The 16,633-nt window shown below is 35.7% G+C and overlaps 1 protein-coding gene across 1 annotated transcript in view; it reads left to right on the forward strand.

The window, feature by feature from the left end:
• Positions 1–281: 281 nt before the first annotated feature.
• The window catches only part of TACR3 (tachykinin receptor 3), a 78,562-nt gene continuing 62,210 nt past the window's right edge, over positions 282–16,633 (forward strand). The window contains exon 1 of the mRNA XM_039223755.1: positions 282–829. Coding sequence (XP_039079686.1) covers positions 282–829 — 548 coding nt within the window. The remainder of the gene's footprint in view (positions 830–16,633) is intronic.

Genomic DNA, 16,633 nt, shown 5'->3' on the forward strand with positions numbered 1-16,633 from the left:
AGGGCGCTCCCGGAGTTCGCCCTGGTGACAGCTCCTCACCTCCCTTCTCCACGGCCTCATCCTCCCTGCCTTCGAGAGCCGCGAACTCCTCGGAGAAAGTGGCTCCCCTGTTACCCATCACCTGCTGGCTCAAAGCGCTTCTTAACCATCAAGGGCTGCGGTCGCCTCTCTACCTTGCTTCCCAGCGGGGCCGAGGGCCGCCCAGCAGCACAGGGACCTGGAAGCGGAGAACTTCGGCTGGCGTCGGTGAGGGGGGCGATCGGGGCTGCAGACTCGCCTCGATGGGGTCTCTCCCCGCAGCCGCGAGCTGGACGGACCGCCCGAGCAGCGCGGGCGCGGACTCCGGGAACCTGAGCGCTGCGCTGGCGGCTGGGGCCGCCCCGGGGGTGGCTGAGCCCGAGTGGCTGCACCTGCTGGTGCAAGCCGGCAACCTCTCGGCCTCGGCCTCTGCGCTGGGACTGCCCGCGGCCTCGCCGCCCCCTTCGCAGCCCCGGGCCAATCTCACCAACCAGTTCGTGCAGCCGTCTTGGCGCATCGCGCTCTGGTCCCTAGCGTACGGCGTGGTCGTGGCGGTGGCGGTGTTCGGGAATCTCGTCGTCATCTGGATCATCCTGGCCCACAAGCGCATGAGGACCGTCACCAACTACTTCCTCGTGAACCTGGCTTTCTCCGACGCCTCTATGGCTGCCTTCAACACCTTGGTCAACTTCATCTATGCGCTTCACAGCGAGTGGTACTTCGGCGCCAACTATTGTCGCTTCCAGAACTTCTTTCCCATCACAGCGGTGTTCGCCAGCATCTACTCTATGACGGCCATTGCGGTGGACAGGTGAGGAGAGAATAGGGAGGAAGGAGGGAGAAGGGAGAGAGAAAAGCTGGGCAGTGGGACAAGGTTACCAATGACATGGTGACAAGATGGATTTAATGAAAGGAAAGGGACTAGGAAAGAGCTCTTGGAGAAAGAAGTCACTAACACATTGGTAGTCCCCCAACTGGCTGAACCAGTTTCTGCTTCCCCCCACTCTCCCCCAAACCCCCTAATCTCTGTTAATGGCATCTGGAGGGACAGAGAAGACCAATGAGGGAGATAGGTAAAATCTGTCATTCCAAGTAGGACAAACTCAGCTAGAAACATTTAATACAAGTAAGTTTTCCCAAATGGCTTCAAGCAATTGCTGCAAAACTTGCATTCTCTGTATCTGTTAGTCACTATTCTGTCCGAGAAATGGACGATGAGTCACCCTTCATCTTTCCTTCCTCTCTCTGGTCTGCTGGTCCTCATCCCCACCCATCCTATTCCGTATCCTTTCTCCAAAGCCAGTAGTGGTTTGGCCTCCCAGTCACGGAGCATCCATCAGAAGTAATAATGCTCCTCCCAAAGATTGCCGTATGCTGGAAATTTCTACAGTGTCTTGGGTTAAATTTCACTTTTAATAATCTGGGGACGCTATAAGCTGGGTAGACCCTGTGCCTGGGAGACGACATACAACCAAATTTTCAGATAATGGGGGGAAAAATTCCAAATAATAAATGGTTACAAGACAGCACTTTATATATAGTTGTTTTAAAGAATGCTTAAAATTCTTAAGGTCATTTTTAAGAATGTTCCCCCATCTACAGTGGGGATTCTGAGACTCTTAAGCAATTAAAAGAAGCGCCAATATTACTCTCATATCTAAGCTTTTAAACTGTCTGTATGTATTTGCTCTCTCCTATTGAATATTGTGAACTATGCATACTTGTGTTAAGACAATGGTAGTCCCCTACCTATTATTGAAAGTTGTCTATACTTCAATTCAATATTATTCTAAAAAATCCACACCATCAGTTGATCCCAGATCTGGAGTCCCTGTTTTGTGATTGGCAACTTAATGAGGGATGTATGGGGGTAATGCGACTTTAACTTCAAGACTCAATGTTGTCAACTGTGAAAAGTGTGCTTCTTCCTTTATTAACGAAACTATTTTAAAATAAAATGAGATGCAACATTCTCACTACATTAAGCCACTATTATGAGAAAAAATTAAGACAAAAACCAATTCTTTCCATAAATTCATCTTCTGTATTTACTATTTTGAAACAGTGAGCACAAAAGTATTGAAAACATAAATCTTGAAGAACTACTTTTACATGCTAGGCTTAGAATATTAAATTGAAGGAGCAAAGATTAGTTGCTACTAACGAGGATAAATAAGCACAAAATCACATTTTTCAAGACTCTGGAATTGCTAATCTTTCCTTTATTTCTGATTGATCTTCCATATGTATCTCACTCTTTCACTTTTGTGGGGTCAGAGTGAGTATAAAGAAGGAACTGAAAACTCAGCTCCAAGTTGAAGGTCAGGAGAAATTGCCTCTTATCTTGCTTCACCAAGATAGAAACGAATGTTCCTTTGGTCTGAGCATCTTCCTTTTTTTGTTTTGTTTTGGGTTCCTTTCCTTTATTTTTTTTCATTCCTTGTAAGCATGTGATTTTTAATGTGATCAGGAGGGGCATCAGCATATCATGTTATAAAATTCTCTTGAATATTCTTCTTGAAATATTAATAATTCATTATGATATTTGATGAAAAGTTAGTGTGTGTGAAATTGATGTTTCATGTCTAAAGGGTAAAAAAGGGGTATTTTTCCATTTACACAAAATCTGAAGTGGTCTTGGAGTTATTTTAATTGATAATGTAATGCTATTTCAGTCACTGGTTTGAAATGAATGGGTATTTCACTACTTATTCTTTACCATTTCTTTAGTAGAAAGCATTATTTAATCACCAAAACAATACAAAATTTATGGAGCATGCAATTTGCAACAAAACTTGAAGCATGCTCACCTCAGATTCTGAAAATCTTTTTAAAAACTGTTATTTATAGTAATTATTTGGGCAGGCCACTGATGAAAAGAAATACAGAAATATAGAAAAACCTCCCTAAGAATTTTTAGAATCACAGACTATAGAAATGTAGGTTATCAGAATCTCCAAAGTTTACCGTTCCACAGACTCTTTCTGCACCAGTGTCTTATCAAACATGAACTGGAAAAAGTAGTCCTGTGGTATTTGCAGTTACCTTATAGATTCAAGTTTACATGGTTGATCTCCTGAGACATATTTCAGTGAGTCTTGGTGCCTTTGATTATGGTTGCATGGACTCCCCACTTCATATAGAACATAGGTAACGGTATCTACTCACAGAAATTATATTTTCCTGTATAATTAATGCTTTATTGAAACAATCATATAGGTTATTAGTTCCCTAATTAGTCCTTATTGATAAAGGAATACAACATTTAAACTGCAATGTGAACACTTGTCTTATTGAATTGTGTTTTCTATCCTCATTTAATATAAACTGAATTGTATCCCTCCAGCCTCAATAGAAAACATATTTAACTCATTCTGTCCCTCTATGCATAAAATCAAAAGATCCTCTGAGCTTGAAAACTATTTCAGCTTTGACTCAGACGCTAATGGCTTTTCTTCAACTGCAGCAAAATGCTTGCAATCTCCTGTGAACTTAGTAATTTTAGGTCTGACTGTAGATATTCCCTTAATGAATACCTATATTTCATAAATGGAGAAGCTCAAGGTAATGGTCACACATTTTGTTGAGTAAAAAGCATTGCATTTTTCTTTAAGTGTTTGGTACTCGTTCTACACCGAAAGAATTGCTTGCTTTCTATTTCCACCTTTTTTTTCCTTTTTTTTTGTAAAATGTGGTCACAGGTTCTGGTCTTGTCCTGAGACACGTTACCTTCTGCTTTATTAGAAATCTCTCTGCAAAACTGTTTTTATTGGCTCAGTTTGACACAGTTACCTCTCGCCTAGAGGGCTACTTCAGCATCCCTACATACTCATAACATACACATACACACACACACACACACACACACACACACACACACACTGGAATTATTTCCCAATAAGGTCACTGTTTCTCTTCACCATCCTTCCCAAATTTGCCATTTTGAATTTTAACATTTAAATATAACAGTTATCTAAAAGATACTAAGCTTTCCCTAGATCATACAATAAACCCAAGATTCAAATCACTGTAATCCACTCAAGGGCCTGTGCTCTTCTCAGCCTCTACACTATTATGGCTTCTAAGGAATTCTGATGATTGAAGAGTTTAATTAGACAAAATTATTACCTTCATTTAAATTAGAATTTAGTACTTATACCATATAAATTATATAACCATATATATTACATCTCTTACATGTATAATAAACACATCTTACATATATATTACCTTTGTTTTAATTGAGAATGTAGATATTAGAAAATTAATATAATATAAAAATATTGCCATTTTATTTTATTTTTTTATTATTTCATTCATTTATGGCATATACCACTTGATATGTGGGAATACTAAAAAACAGAAAATGTTTTCTTGCATTTTCTAAGTGTATTTTTGAGATCAAGTTAGAAATTCTAGGAAGGTTTATTAACATATATAGACAATTTCCAAGCTTATAGGCCAGTATTGATTAGAATATTTAATTAAAGAATTTTCAAAATGAAATTCACTGTTTCTTACCTGGAAACCTTAAGGAACTAATTCAGTATATTTTATTTAATAGTCCAAAAACATTAACAAGATAGCAAAAAATACTTTATATTCTTGAAATCCAAGGACACACCTGGCATGGATATTGTTTTTAAATATTTTAAATGTTTATTTACTTTTGAGAGAGAGACAGAGACAGAGACAAAGCATGAGTGGGGGAGGGGCAGAGAGAGAGGGAGACACAGAATCTGAAGCAGGCTCCAGGCTCTCAGCTGTCAGCACAGAGCCTGACGTAAAGTTCAAACAGACCAACGGTGAGATCATTACCTGAACCGAAGTCAGAAACTTAACCTACTGAACCACCAAGGTGCCCATATAGTGCAAATTCTTATAAAATCAGTCATAAGCACATAGTGAAAGCAATAAAGGTACATTAATTGAATGGGTAAAACATCAGATCATCATAGCATGTCATCACAAGCACTCTTATATAACTAGAAGAACTCCAGTTGATATTAAGGTTACATTCACCATAATGGGAAAGCATATGTTGAGAAAGAGTTTGCAGAATATTTAACAGACCTAGTGTAAAAACAAGACCTTAAAACAATTAACACATTCTTAAACACTAAAACAATATAACACTAATATAAAAAGAATGAAAGACATAAACAGAAAGTTGATATAAGAAAAACTAAAATGGGGGCGCCTGGGTGGCTTAGTCGGTTAAGCGTCCGACTTTCGCTTAGGTCATGATCTCGCGGTTCGTGGGTTCGAGCCCCGCGTCGGGCTCTGTGCTGACTGCCAGCTCAGAGCCTGGAGCCTATTTCAGAGTCTGTGTCTCCCTCTCTCTCTGACCGTCCCCTGCTCACGCTCTCGCTCTCTCTCTCTCTCCAAGAAATAAAAAAAAAAAAAAAAAAGCAGTTTTCCTACAGGTGTTTGTTAGGTGTTCCTCTGGGTGAGCTAGAGGCAGCTGCCAAAGCAGAATTCAGTGAATGAAATCTTCAGGGTACCAAATATGTATTTGAACAGTTTCCAGGTGGCCAGATTTGATTCACCGAAGAAATTACAAGAGGAGATAAAGCACATTTCTGCCAGAAGTATTTTCCTCACCTGAACTTTGGATATACCTTGAGAAGTATATTTAACTCAAAGTTGTAATATATAGTTAAAACTCTCCAAATCATCTTTTTTCCAGCCGCCAATCTCTGGTCCTTATCTATCCTCTATACCAGTCTTTTATTGCAATGTATTTTGTCACTCATCCATTTTAAGGGCACATATGCACAGTGCAAAAATTCCAAAATTCCAACTCTCAACATACATATATGCATGAATGTATATACCACACTCTGGTGCATAGTAAATTATATACATGCATAAATATAGATGTCCTTCCTTAAATTACTAAAATAATGTCACATTATTATGTCATTAAAAATATTGTAATATTTATTTATTTTTGAGAGAGAAACAGAGCACAAGCAGGGGAGGAGCAGAGAGAGAGAGGGAGACACAGAATCTGAAGCAGAGTCTAGGTTCCCAGCTGTCAGCACAGAGCCCGATGTGAGGCTAGAACCCACAAACCATACGACCTAACCTGAGCCTAAGTCAGAAGCATAACTGACTGAGCCACCCAGGCACCCAAAGTTATTATGTCATTTTCAATTTAACAACTACTAAACATTTATTGAACAAATTATGAATACTAGACGTTATTTGATATGCAAATTGGAAATTTGTCTTACTCTGTAATATTCTCTAATTTTTAATAAATAATACATATATTTGGTTTGAAACTCAGAAAGTAAATGGCTCACAATTGAAAATCCTTTATCTAAACCTTCTTCAAGCTCTAGTCATGTATATTCAATTACTTACCTGAGATTTTCACCTGGATGTCTGAAAAGCTCTTTAAACTCCACCAAACATGTTGTCTTACCCCTAAACCTTTTCCTCTTCCAGTGTTTCCCTATTTCAACACACAGCACAAGCATCCATTCAGTTGTTCAAATAGCTCCCAAATCTATTACCTTTTCTCTGCCTCTATCCCCAGTTCCCAAGTCCAAGCGACCATCATGGTCTTATTTTAACAAAGAATGATGCTTTCACAACCTAAGAACAGGATTCTTCACCCCTGCTTAAGATCCTACCATGTTTTCCAATTGCTCATGTGAGAAAAAAAACATTCTTAATCCAGACAATAATGACCGATCCCTTGACCTGTCCCACTTCATCTCATACCATAACTCAACTGGCCTAGTCTCTGTTCCAGCCACTCCTATCCTCTTTCAAGTCCCTGAATGTATGATGCTATATTTTTGCCACAAAGTCTTTGAACACAGTTTACCATTTCAAATTGCCTTCTGCCAATTCCCCGTAAACTAAATGTACTCTTCTATTAGATAAGAGCTCAAATGTCACTTTCACAGGGAAACCTTCTATGAGCCTCTCAATTTAAATAGATGTCCCTTTTTAGACTCTCTTAGCGCATGTCAGTCATAGCATTTTTCACATGTTAAAATTCATATTTATATTTAAGAATATGTGATTAATAATTTCCTCTAATAGACTTGTAAACTCCATGAAGACAGGTTTGATTCTGATCTTAGTGCTCTTTGTATACTTAAGTCTGTCATACTGGTTTGCACACAGTAAACACACAATCCAGACTGCTGAATAAATGAATTAGAACGGTAATTAAAGAAATGGAAATTAAAGTAATGAGATATAAATCTTTATATATTAAAATTGGCAGACATTTGTACTTAGTGAACAGGGGCATTTTTACACATTTTAGGCTGAACCTTATGAAATTGCCATTTTTTATAATTTAAAGTGTCAATTACTGTTTTATATGGTTTAGCCTAATAGTTGTGTATATTTATTCAAAAATTTTCAGGAGTTCAATTTGCCAATATATTCAAGGATATTTTTTAAACCAAAATTCAAAGAACTTAAAACATTAAAATCCCAACAAGAGATTATGATCAAATAAAAAATGAGGCATCTAAAAATGAAATTCCATGTAGAAATTTAAAAATCACATGTTTGAATACAACATCAATGCTATCCCGTCTCCACATGTATAAATTGTCGTAACATTAGCATAAATATCCAAAAAAAATTTTTTTTGTTTTATAACCTTTACTTATAAACCACTTCTTGCTAGTCTCCAATGATTTCAGAGTCCCTAGGGAGATCTGACCATAGCTCATCAGTAGTCCTCTTTAGTGTTTTTATTCTCCCCATCCTTCACTAGCGAAAAAAGAAAAGAAGTGTCCTCACATTGGTCCAGAGCATAACAGTTCCTCTGGAGGGGGAAGCCATGTCCTGCTCCAGATTGTTGTCTCAGGCAAATTGCATCTAAATCTGCAAAACTCATAAGTCACAAACTTTGCCCTCGGCTTGAAATTTTTGTTATGACTATTTGTGTTGAAAAGAGAACTTAGAAGAATGATTTTGTCTCTAATCTTTGCTCCATTAACAATTTCTTAATGACTAATATTCCTTCATCTTCTACTTCCAACTCTCTGTCCATGCGGCTCAGCAATAAATGGTATGTCCAAGATGAGGAATTCTCCAGATATCCTCTTCTCCATGCCTCATCACTCAGAACATAAATCATATTTATTGAGGTTTGATCACTGGTACATTAAATAAATGCTGTAAAATAGACAATTGGGGTTTGCAGACCCACCACTTCATTAGACACAGAGTCTGAATCCCATTTTAGACTCAACAGGATGTCTAACACATGAAGAATTTTTAGACTATGGATTTAACAGTCTGACATAATTCTATATGTGCAGTAAGACTGACTTGCTCTGAATGGTGAGACCTTCAATAATTTTATTCTGCTTTGTACTCTTCTTTTTTAATTATCTATAACAAAATGCACTCCTTTTACATGAAACAAATAATTAAAGTTCTGGAGATATGGTGGTGAAGGGTACACAACAATATGAATATACTTAATACCTGAGCTGTACACTTAAAACAAGAGAAAACAGGGGTGCCTGCATGACTTAGTCGGTTAAGCATCTGACTCTTGCTTTCAGCTCAGGTCATAATCTCATGGTTTGTGAGTTCAAGCCCCACATTGGGCTCTGCTCTGATAGCATGGAGCCTTCTTGGGAATCTCTCTCCCTCTCTCTCTGCCCCTTCCCAGTTCACTCTCTCTCTTTATCTCTTTCTCTCTCAAAATAAATAAACTTAAAAAATAGTTAAAATGGTAATTTTATGTATATTTTACCACAATACAAATTTTTAAAATACTAATTAAAATACATAGTTTTAAAGAACCAATAGTGACTCTAAGGTATATGCCAAACAGTTTGACTCCAGAATAGAACAACAACTTGATTAACCTTTGTACAGACATTCTTGTGGTAGATGTGTTATGGCAACATTACTAAACACAGTTTCTAGGCTGAATTCAAATTTATGAAGAAATCTCTGGCAAGAGAGTACTGTTAACATTATAATAGATTATTTTAGAGGCTGTGAAGTTTTTTTCCCAGGAATTGTATAATGATATGTCAGCTGTGTGGAATAATTTAAAAGCCTGGCTAAAGGTATAAGGATAAATTTAGTTTGGTATGTGACATAGGTTTTTAAATATTTGCTTAAATCCTTCATTTTGAGCTTTTTTATCTTCTCTGAGATATTTTCCTTCCCATCTGCCCAAGTGTCAAGGTTATTTAAAATTCACTTTTATGCACACCTGTAAAGTAAGGAAATATGTATATGATTATATCACTAAGCAAGAGCAGGCTCGGTGTTCAAGAGCTGGCTAGAGGGAATCAATTACACACATTTATTCTCAACTCTGCATTTAGTGATGTTGCTTTTGTAGCTTGAAATCATGGTAGGAATTTACACTTCGAAAATCTAAAAACACTAAAAATCAGAAGTTTTGTTTAGTTTGATTGTTTTTCCTCAGAGTGCTTGTAGTTAAACATTTACCAGCACATAACTCACTATATTTGTAGTCACTCAGCAGATATTCCTTGAGTGCCTTCCAAGTACTAAACATTGTATAGGTATGGTACACATTTGAATAAACAAGATAGATATGGCCCATACCCTAATGAAACCAATTAATATATCTATCTTGAACCCTTCAGCTGTATTTAAGAATTTTAAATCTAACAACCTATTCAACTTCACTATTCAGATGTCTAAGGCATCTCAGACTTTACTGAGACTGAGATAGCCCCAGAATTTACATCCATACTGAGTTACTGATATTCCTCCAAGCTTACTACTGCAGCCTTCTGAGGTGAAAACCGAGCCTCAGTTCAAAACTCTTGGAAGTATTTTTGCCTCATGTCTTCTTTCATACTCCATATCCAATCCATCAGCAAATCTAGCACCTTTATTTTCCAAATATACGTAGAATCTAATCACTTCATAAGATCTCTGTTGCTACCTCCCTAGACTGAGTCAATTCGTTTCTCACCTAACCCATTTTCCTACTCTCACTCTTGTTTCTCTGGTTTGTTCTACATGCAACCACCAAAGTGATCCTGTTAATAATGAATCTGATCATTCCCCCTTCAACAAATTCTCCAGTGGTTCCCCAGTTCTCTCAGGGTAGAAATCAAAGTTCTTACAATGGTCTGTAAGAATTTGTAGTAACTGGTCCTTTGTTACTCTCTGATCTTATCTCCTGCATCTTACGTTTCCACCATCACTAGTCTCCTCTGTTTCAGCAATATACTAGGCATATTTCAACTTCAGATTTTTACATTATCTTTTTTAAAGTTTATTTATATTTGAAAGAGAGTGTGAGAGAGAATTCTAAGCAGGCACCACACTGCTAGTGCAGAAACTGATACAGGGTTCGATCCCAAGAACCATGAGATCATGGTTATCTGAGATGAAATCAAGAGTCAGACTCTTAAACAACTGAGGAACCCAGATGCCTCCAGGATCTTACACACATATGAAATACACTTTCTCCAGATAGTCACATTGTTCATTCCCTGTACTACATCTGAATCATGACTACCTTACTTAAAATTGTTTTATTCTCTCTGTATCACATGTGTCACCTTCTAAAATACCATATAATTAGCTCATCTTCATTGCTGATTATTTTTTGCCTGTCTATCCTACTGGGTTCCATGAGGATCAGGCTAGGTCTATATTTCAGGTGAATGAATGGATAATAAAGTTTGTGGTAACCGTGAGAACACATCATAGGGAGAAGCAATGTAGAGTGTTAGAGCAGAAAATAATCGAAATTATAGAAGCATTTTTAAAGTTCATTGTAAAAAAGAATAGAAAATATCTCCTAATAAATTGACTATGAGTAGTTAATATTTAAATAAAAACAAAACATTTTAAATACTCTACCAACCTAATGCATGATTACACTATTAAGCTGAATTATCTATGAAGAAAAAGACTTGGAGGTTTTCAAATAGGCAAAGGAACAATTTTGAAGAAAACGAAATACTCACAAAATTGAGTCTTTATGTTGGATAAGTACTATTAATAAGTTCTGAATTCTCAGATGAATTAACCTGTTATGTTTAAAAGATGGCATATTACCATGTGTATTGATTTTTATACCTCCAAATTGAATGGATATATGTAGATAGTTTCTCCCAATAAGCTAACTACATGGTATAAAATAAATTCAGAATTCTTAAGCTATGCATCATGTTTTCATAGTTTAAAATATTTTACTCCTTAAATCAAAATATTTTCAAGATCTTTTCAACAAAGATTTACATAATCCTAATTTCATATTGCAGGCTCTAGTATTTCAGAATCCAACAAAATGAGTATAATCCAATATTATTTAAAAAAATAAATTTTGGGCATCTGGGTGGCTCAGTCAGTTAAGCATCTGACTTCAGCCCCGGTCATGATCTCACAGCTCATGAGTTCGAGCCCCACATCGGGTGAGCTTGAACCCCACATCAGGTGAGCTTGAACCTGCCTTGATGAGCTTGAGTCCTACCTCAGGTGAGCATAAGTCCTGTTTCAGGTGAGCCTTACTTCTCTCTCTCTCCCTTTTTCTCTGCCCCTCATGGGATTCTCTGTCTCTCCCTCTCTCTGTCTCTTGCTCACTTATGCCCTCTCTCTCAAAACAAAAAAAAAAAAGATAAATAAATAAAATAAAAAAGTAAAAAACAATAGATTAAAATATTTTTCTTATCCAAGAAATTACTGGCAATCCTCATTCACTAGTCACAGAACCATTGCTGATAAATATCTTCAATGAACAGGAGTGAAATAGATCTGCTTAAAGACATATAAATAGATACCAATTTTATAGCTTTAGCACTTCACAAACAGAATACACATGCTAAGGATTAAATACATAAATAAATAATAAATATTTGTATACATAGATTACCAATTTTATACTTTGCACAAATTTCAGTTACCAGATTTAGTTATATAATATCAGTCCTCTCAAGAACATGGCTAAAATTACAGTTACTAAGTCATGTTAACGTATGTTGTGGTGAAGTATGAGGAAAGGGCAGGTATCTAGAGTCCTATCATGGTCTCAGTGTGAATGAGCATATGCTTCTGGCCTGTGAACTTCACAAGTATTTTTCTCCTTTCTTTTTTTTTTAATACCCCCTGAGATGGGCCAGGATGGCTAGAGTGGGTTAGAGCTGGATACTTCTCTTCCCCTACTTGGAACTGCTATATGGGGCTGGACTTGGCAATATGCTTCCTCTAGGACAGTTGGACTCTGATAGCACTGTCTGTTTAGGCTCTGACTAGCTAATTTCTCCTGAGGGCAGGCCTTGCGAAGAAGAACAGTCTATGATACATTTCAAAATGGTCCCTTTCCCTTCCAGAGAATGAGGGGGTGTTCCTCCGATAATTAATGAGGTAACATGGTCAAATTCCTGGATATAAATCTGATGATATTGTGGGGGACCCATTCATAAGGGAAGTCTTTAACTCTCAGTCATGTCCACTCTGGGCTTCCAGCAATTCATCTACTATAGCTCAGGTTTTCCTACCCAACTCTAGTTCCAACAGAGTTTTTGCTTGTGAGCCTCTGCTCAGATATTTGCCTATCTGTCTTCCCAATCTTTGGAGCACTGCATCTTCCTTTCTCTTACAGATCCAAGAAAAGTTGTTCATTTTTCAGTTTGTGTACCATTTTACTTGTTAGAATGGAGTAGTAACTTCCAATCTTCCTCCATACAGAACCAGAAACCAGAAGTCCTACTATGCTTATATTTTTTTAAAAAATCAATTTTTAACATATCTAATGTTTAAAATTACACTGTATGAAATTGTCATCTTACTATTTTTTCATTTCTTTATGTATTGTAACTGAAAGTAAGAAAGTTTTAAATTTTTGACAGAAATTTTTAAAGGTCACAGAAAATTCATCATTTTTCTCATTGATTATTAAGATACTTTGCAGTTTCAATTTGCATGGTCAATATGATGTCTCCCTAATACTTCGTAAAGTGATAATTGCTTATATGTCAAATACCACAACCTAATTGCCTAGTCTGGTAATAAATAGATACTCTTCTCTCAGATATTTGCACACTATTTCACTACTTGACACATATAGACCATTCTATTCACCAAATATAACTAATGTATTACTCAGTCATAAAAAAGAATAAAATCTTGCCATTTGTAATGATATGGATAGAGCTAGAATGTATTATACTAAGTGAAATAATTCAGTCAGAGGAAGACAATTACCATATGGTTTCACTCATATGTGAAATTTAAGAAACAAAACAACCAGGCAAAGGGAAAAGAGAAGCAACCCAAGAAACAGCTTCTTAACTGTAAAGAACATTACCAGAGAGGTGGAGAGTGGTGGGTTGGGTTCAAGAGCTGATGGGGATAAGGAACACACTTGTGATGAGCACCAAGTGTCATATGTAAGCGTTGAATCACTGTATTGTACACCTGAAGCTAATATTACTCTGTATGTTGACTAATAGAATTTAAATGAAAACTTTAAAAAAGTAACTTTGTCAGAGATACAAATCATATACCTTTGCAAATAGACTGGGAAAGGAATATGCGAGAAAGGAAACATCTGCAAGGAAAGACAACCCAGATACATAAGAACAGCTGAATATCAGAAACTATATATGATATAAAAAAAAAAGTCAATAATCATCTAAATAAAGTTTGAAATGCATGCAAGATAATACACATTCCTAATACAATTCTTGGTGAACTACATTCCTAATACAATTCTTGGTGAACTACAATATGTGATACTTTCTTAACATGATAAGTATTTATCCCCAAACACAGTACGTGAGAACTACATGAAATAAATTTACACACATGCATGCACGCATGCACACACACACACGAGCACATGCACACACGAGTTTGAAAACAAGATAGATAGTAAAAATAACTAAATAGCAAAACAATGTATACACTGTTTTAAGGCTTAATGTAATTCTAGTAAAACCACAGTGCAAGTTGAATAGAATCTAAAATAGTCTACAAAATTTTTGAGAATAAGTTGCTTAGACTGACAAGAACTGTTTGTTAATGAATGATATTAATGAATAATACAGGAAATTGCTAATGAGAATGAGAAAATATTATAAATTATAATAAATGAGAAACTTTGGAACTTGAACAAAAACAAAGTCAGGTTAAGAGTATACAAAGTGAAATTCCTATACATATGAGATTATACAAAGAAAATTAGTCAAAACTAAATTTTGACTATGAATTAAACTAAAACATTAGTCAAAATAAGAAATTCAGAATGTGTCTAATTATTTGGGAAAAAACAAGTTAGAGTCTTACTTTATACTATGTGCTAATATAAATATCAAATAAATAGCTAAAATATAACAATTAAACCATGAAGAAGAAACAAAATATTATCATTAAATAATCTTAGCTAGGAAAAAAAATTCTAAGAAACAGGGCAGCAGAAGATACAGAGAAAGCTGTCAGTTGATTTGACTGTTAGAAACTATATAACCAAAACATTATACAGTTTAACCTCAAAATCAAAAGCATAATTAAATAGCAAGCAAACTGTTTTAGTTATTTTCAATATAAGTGATAGACACAGGGTTAATAACTTTTACTTCTAAAGAAATCCGATAAATCAATAAGATAATATTAATGCAAAATGCAAACCATGAAAAATTTTAGAAGAATATAACTATTACATAAACAAGTGAAAATATATGTATCTTCACAATAATCAAAGAAATGCACATTCACTTAAAATATTTCATATTAATACAGTGCTAATGAGAGAAGCAAGTAGAAATAGAAATTAGAACAACTTTTTGAGAAATCAATTTGGTAATATATATACTGAAATTGCTCATTACTTTAGACACAATTTTACCTCTAGGTATCTATCCATGAAAGTAAAGTTGCAAAGAATGATTCATTGTTTGCAATTTTTGTCACATTACAATAGGTCAGATAGAGTTTCTTATGCATGTTTGAGACTATTATGTGGTGATTAAGAATGTTTTGAAAATATTTATATTCAAAGATTAATTAAAGAGAATGTAGGTAATTATTTAAATATATACAAAATATGATATAATGATATATGCATAAATACACATATGCATAAATAAAATAGGAAAAAGGAAATGAGAAATGAACCAGAATATATATCAATGTTGTCTCTTAGTGGCAAGGTTGTGGGGAATTTGTATTTTCTTAGTATACCCTAGTATCTGTGGAAAAACTGTGAACTTTCTATAAAGCAGGATAAGATTATTTTTCCACAACTTCATTTTGTAGTGAGGCCTGAATGTTCATATGCTTTCTCATTGCTCTGTTATTTTGTTGATTTACTCTATATAGCCTGCCTTTGCTATAACCAGTTCCTTAGAACTCATTCTGAGTTCCTTTACATGTACCCGTTCCTGCAAATCTCTGGAGTTATATATTAAAAAAAGGATATCTACTGACACTTTGTACAGTATTTCCCAGTCGTCTGCTAGTTGGATACAGTTCCTCTACTTGATTTATTAATTTTCAGGGAAAAACACTCTGATAGGTTATTCTAAAAAATCCAACAAGCCCCACATATGTAAAGATTCAAAATAAATGGAGATGGAGAAAGTCATTGACATTGTCCGAGGTGATGAAGTCTCCTCTGTAGTTATATCAAGTTCATTAATCATGGTCAATTCTTCCTCATCTTTACTAGGTGTTTTTTTTTTTTTTTAAATAATCATTGCTTTGTTTTCTTTTCTATCAGCTACTGAGAAAAGTTTGTGATAGTCTAACTATGGGAATGTATTTTTCATTGTAGTTCTGTCCATTTTGATCTGCATATTTTATAGCAATGTTAATACAAATCTAGGATTTGTTATGCTGTCCTGTTGAATTTATTTTTATCATTATGAAATGTTATTCTTATATTTGAAGTATCACTTCATGCCCTAAAGTCTAATGCTTGTGATAGTTACACAGCCAATCTTTTCTGGGGGAATTAATGTTTATGTGATAACCCCCTCCATGCAAATATTTTTATGCCAAGAATATCTAATATAATCAGAAATCACAAATCTGATTTCTATGATGTGTGGGAATCTAAATTCCAACTACATAACTTTATTTCATCTCAAAATTAATATGCGGTAAAACTGATTTTAATTGATATACAAATGTAAGACTTTCAATGCACGTATAGATTCATTTAAGAGCCACCACAATCAGAACACAAAACAATTTTTCCCTCATGCTATACCTTTGGCCTCTCCTTGGCCTAAGTTCTGGAAATCACTGATTTATCATCCACCACTCTAGTTTGTTCATAATCATACAATGTATAAGCTTTGACACTGGATAATTTCACTAATCATCTCTGAGATTTATCTAAGTTTTGGAGTGCTTCAAAAGCCTGCCCTTTTTTATTGCTGAGGATATTGCATTGTATGGATGTACCAAAGTTTGTTTGTTCATCCACCCTTGGGTGGAAAAATATTTGGGTTGTTCCTGGTTTTGAGCAATTATGAATAGAGCTGCCACAGCACCCATGCACAGAAATGAGTATGAACAAAAGCCTGCATTTCTCTAGGGTAAATAACGAAGAGTGAGATTGCTGCACTATATAATAAATGTATATTTAACTTTATAAGAAATTGTGATGTCACCTCAT

This window comes from Hyaena hyaena, unplaced genomic scaffold (assembly GCF_003009895.1).
Source record: "Hyaena hyaena isolate Hyena2069 unplaced genomic scaffold, ASM300989v1 scaffold_1430, whole genome shotgun sequence".
Classification (NCBI taxonomy): Eukaryota; Metazoa; Chordata; class Mammalia; order Carnivora; family Hyaenidae; genus Hyaena; species Hyaena hyaena.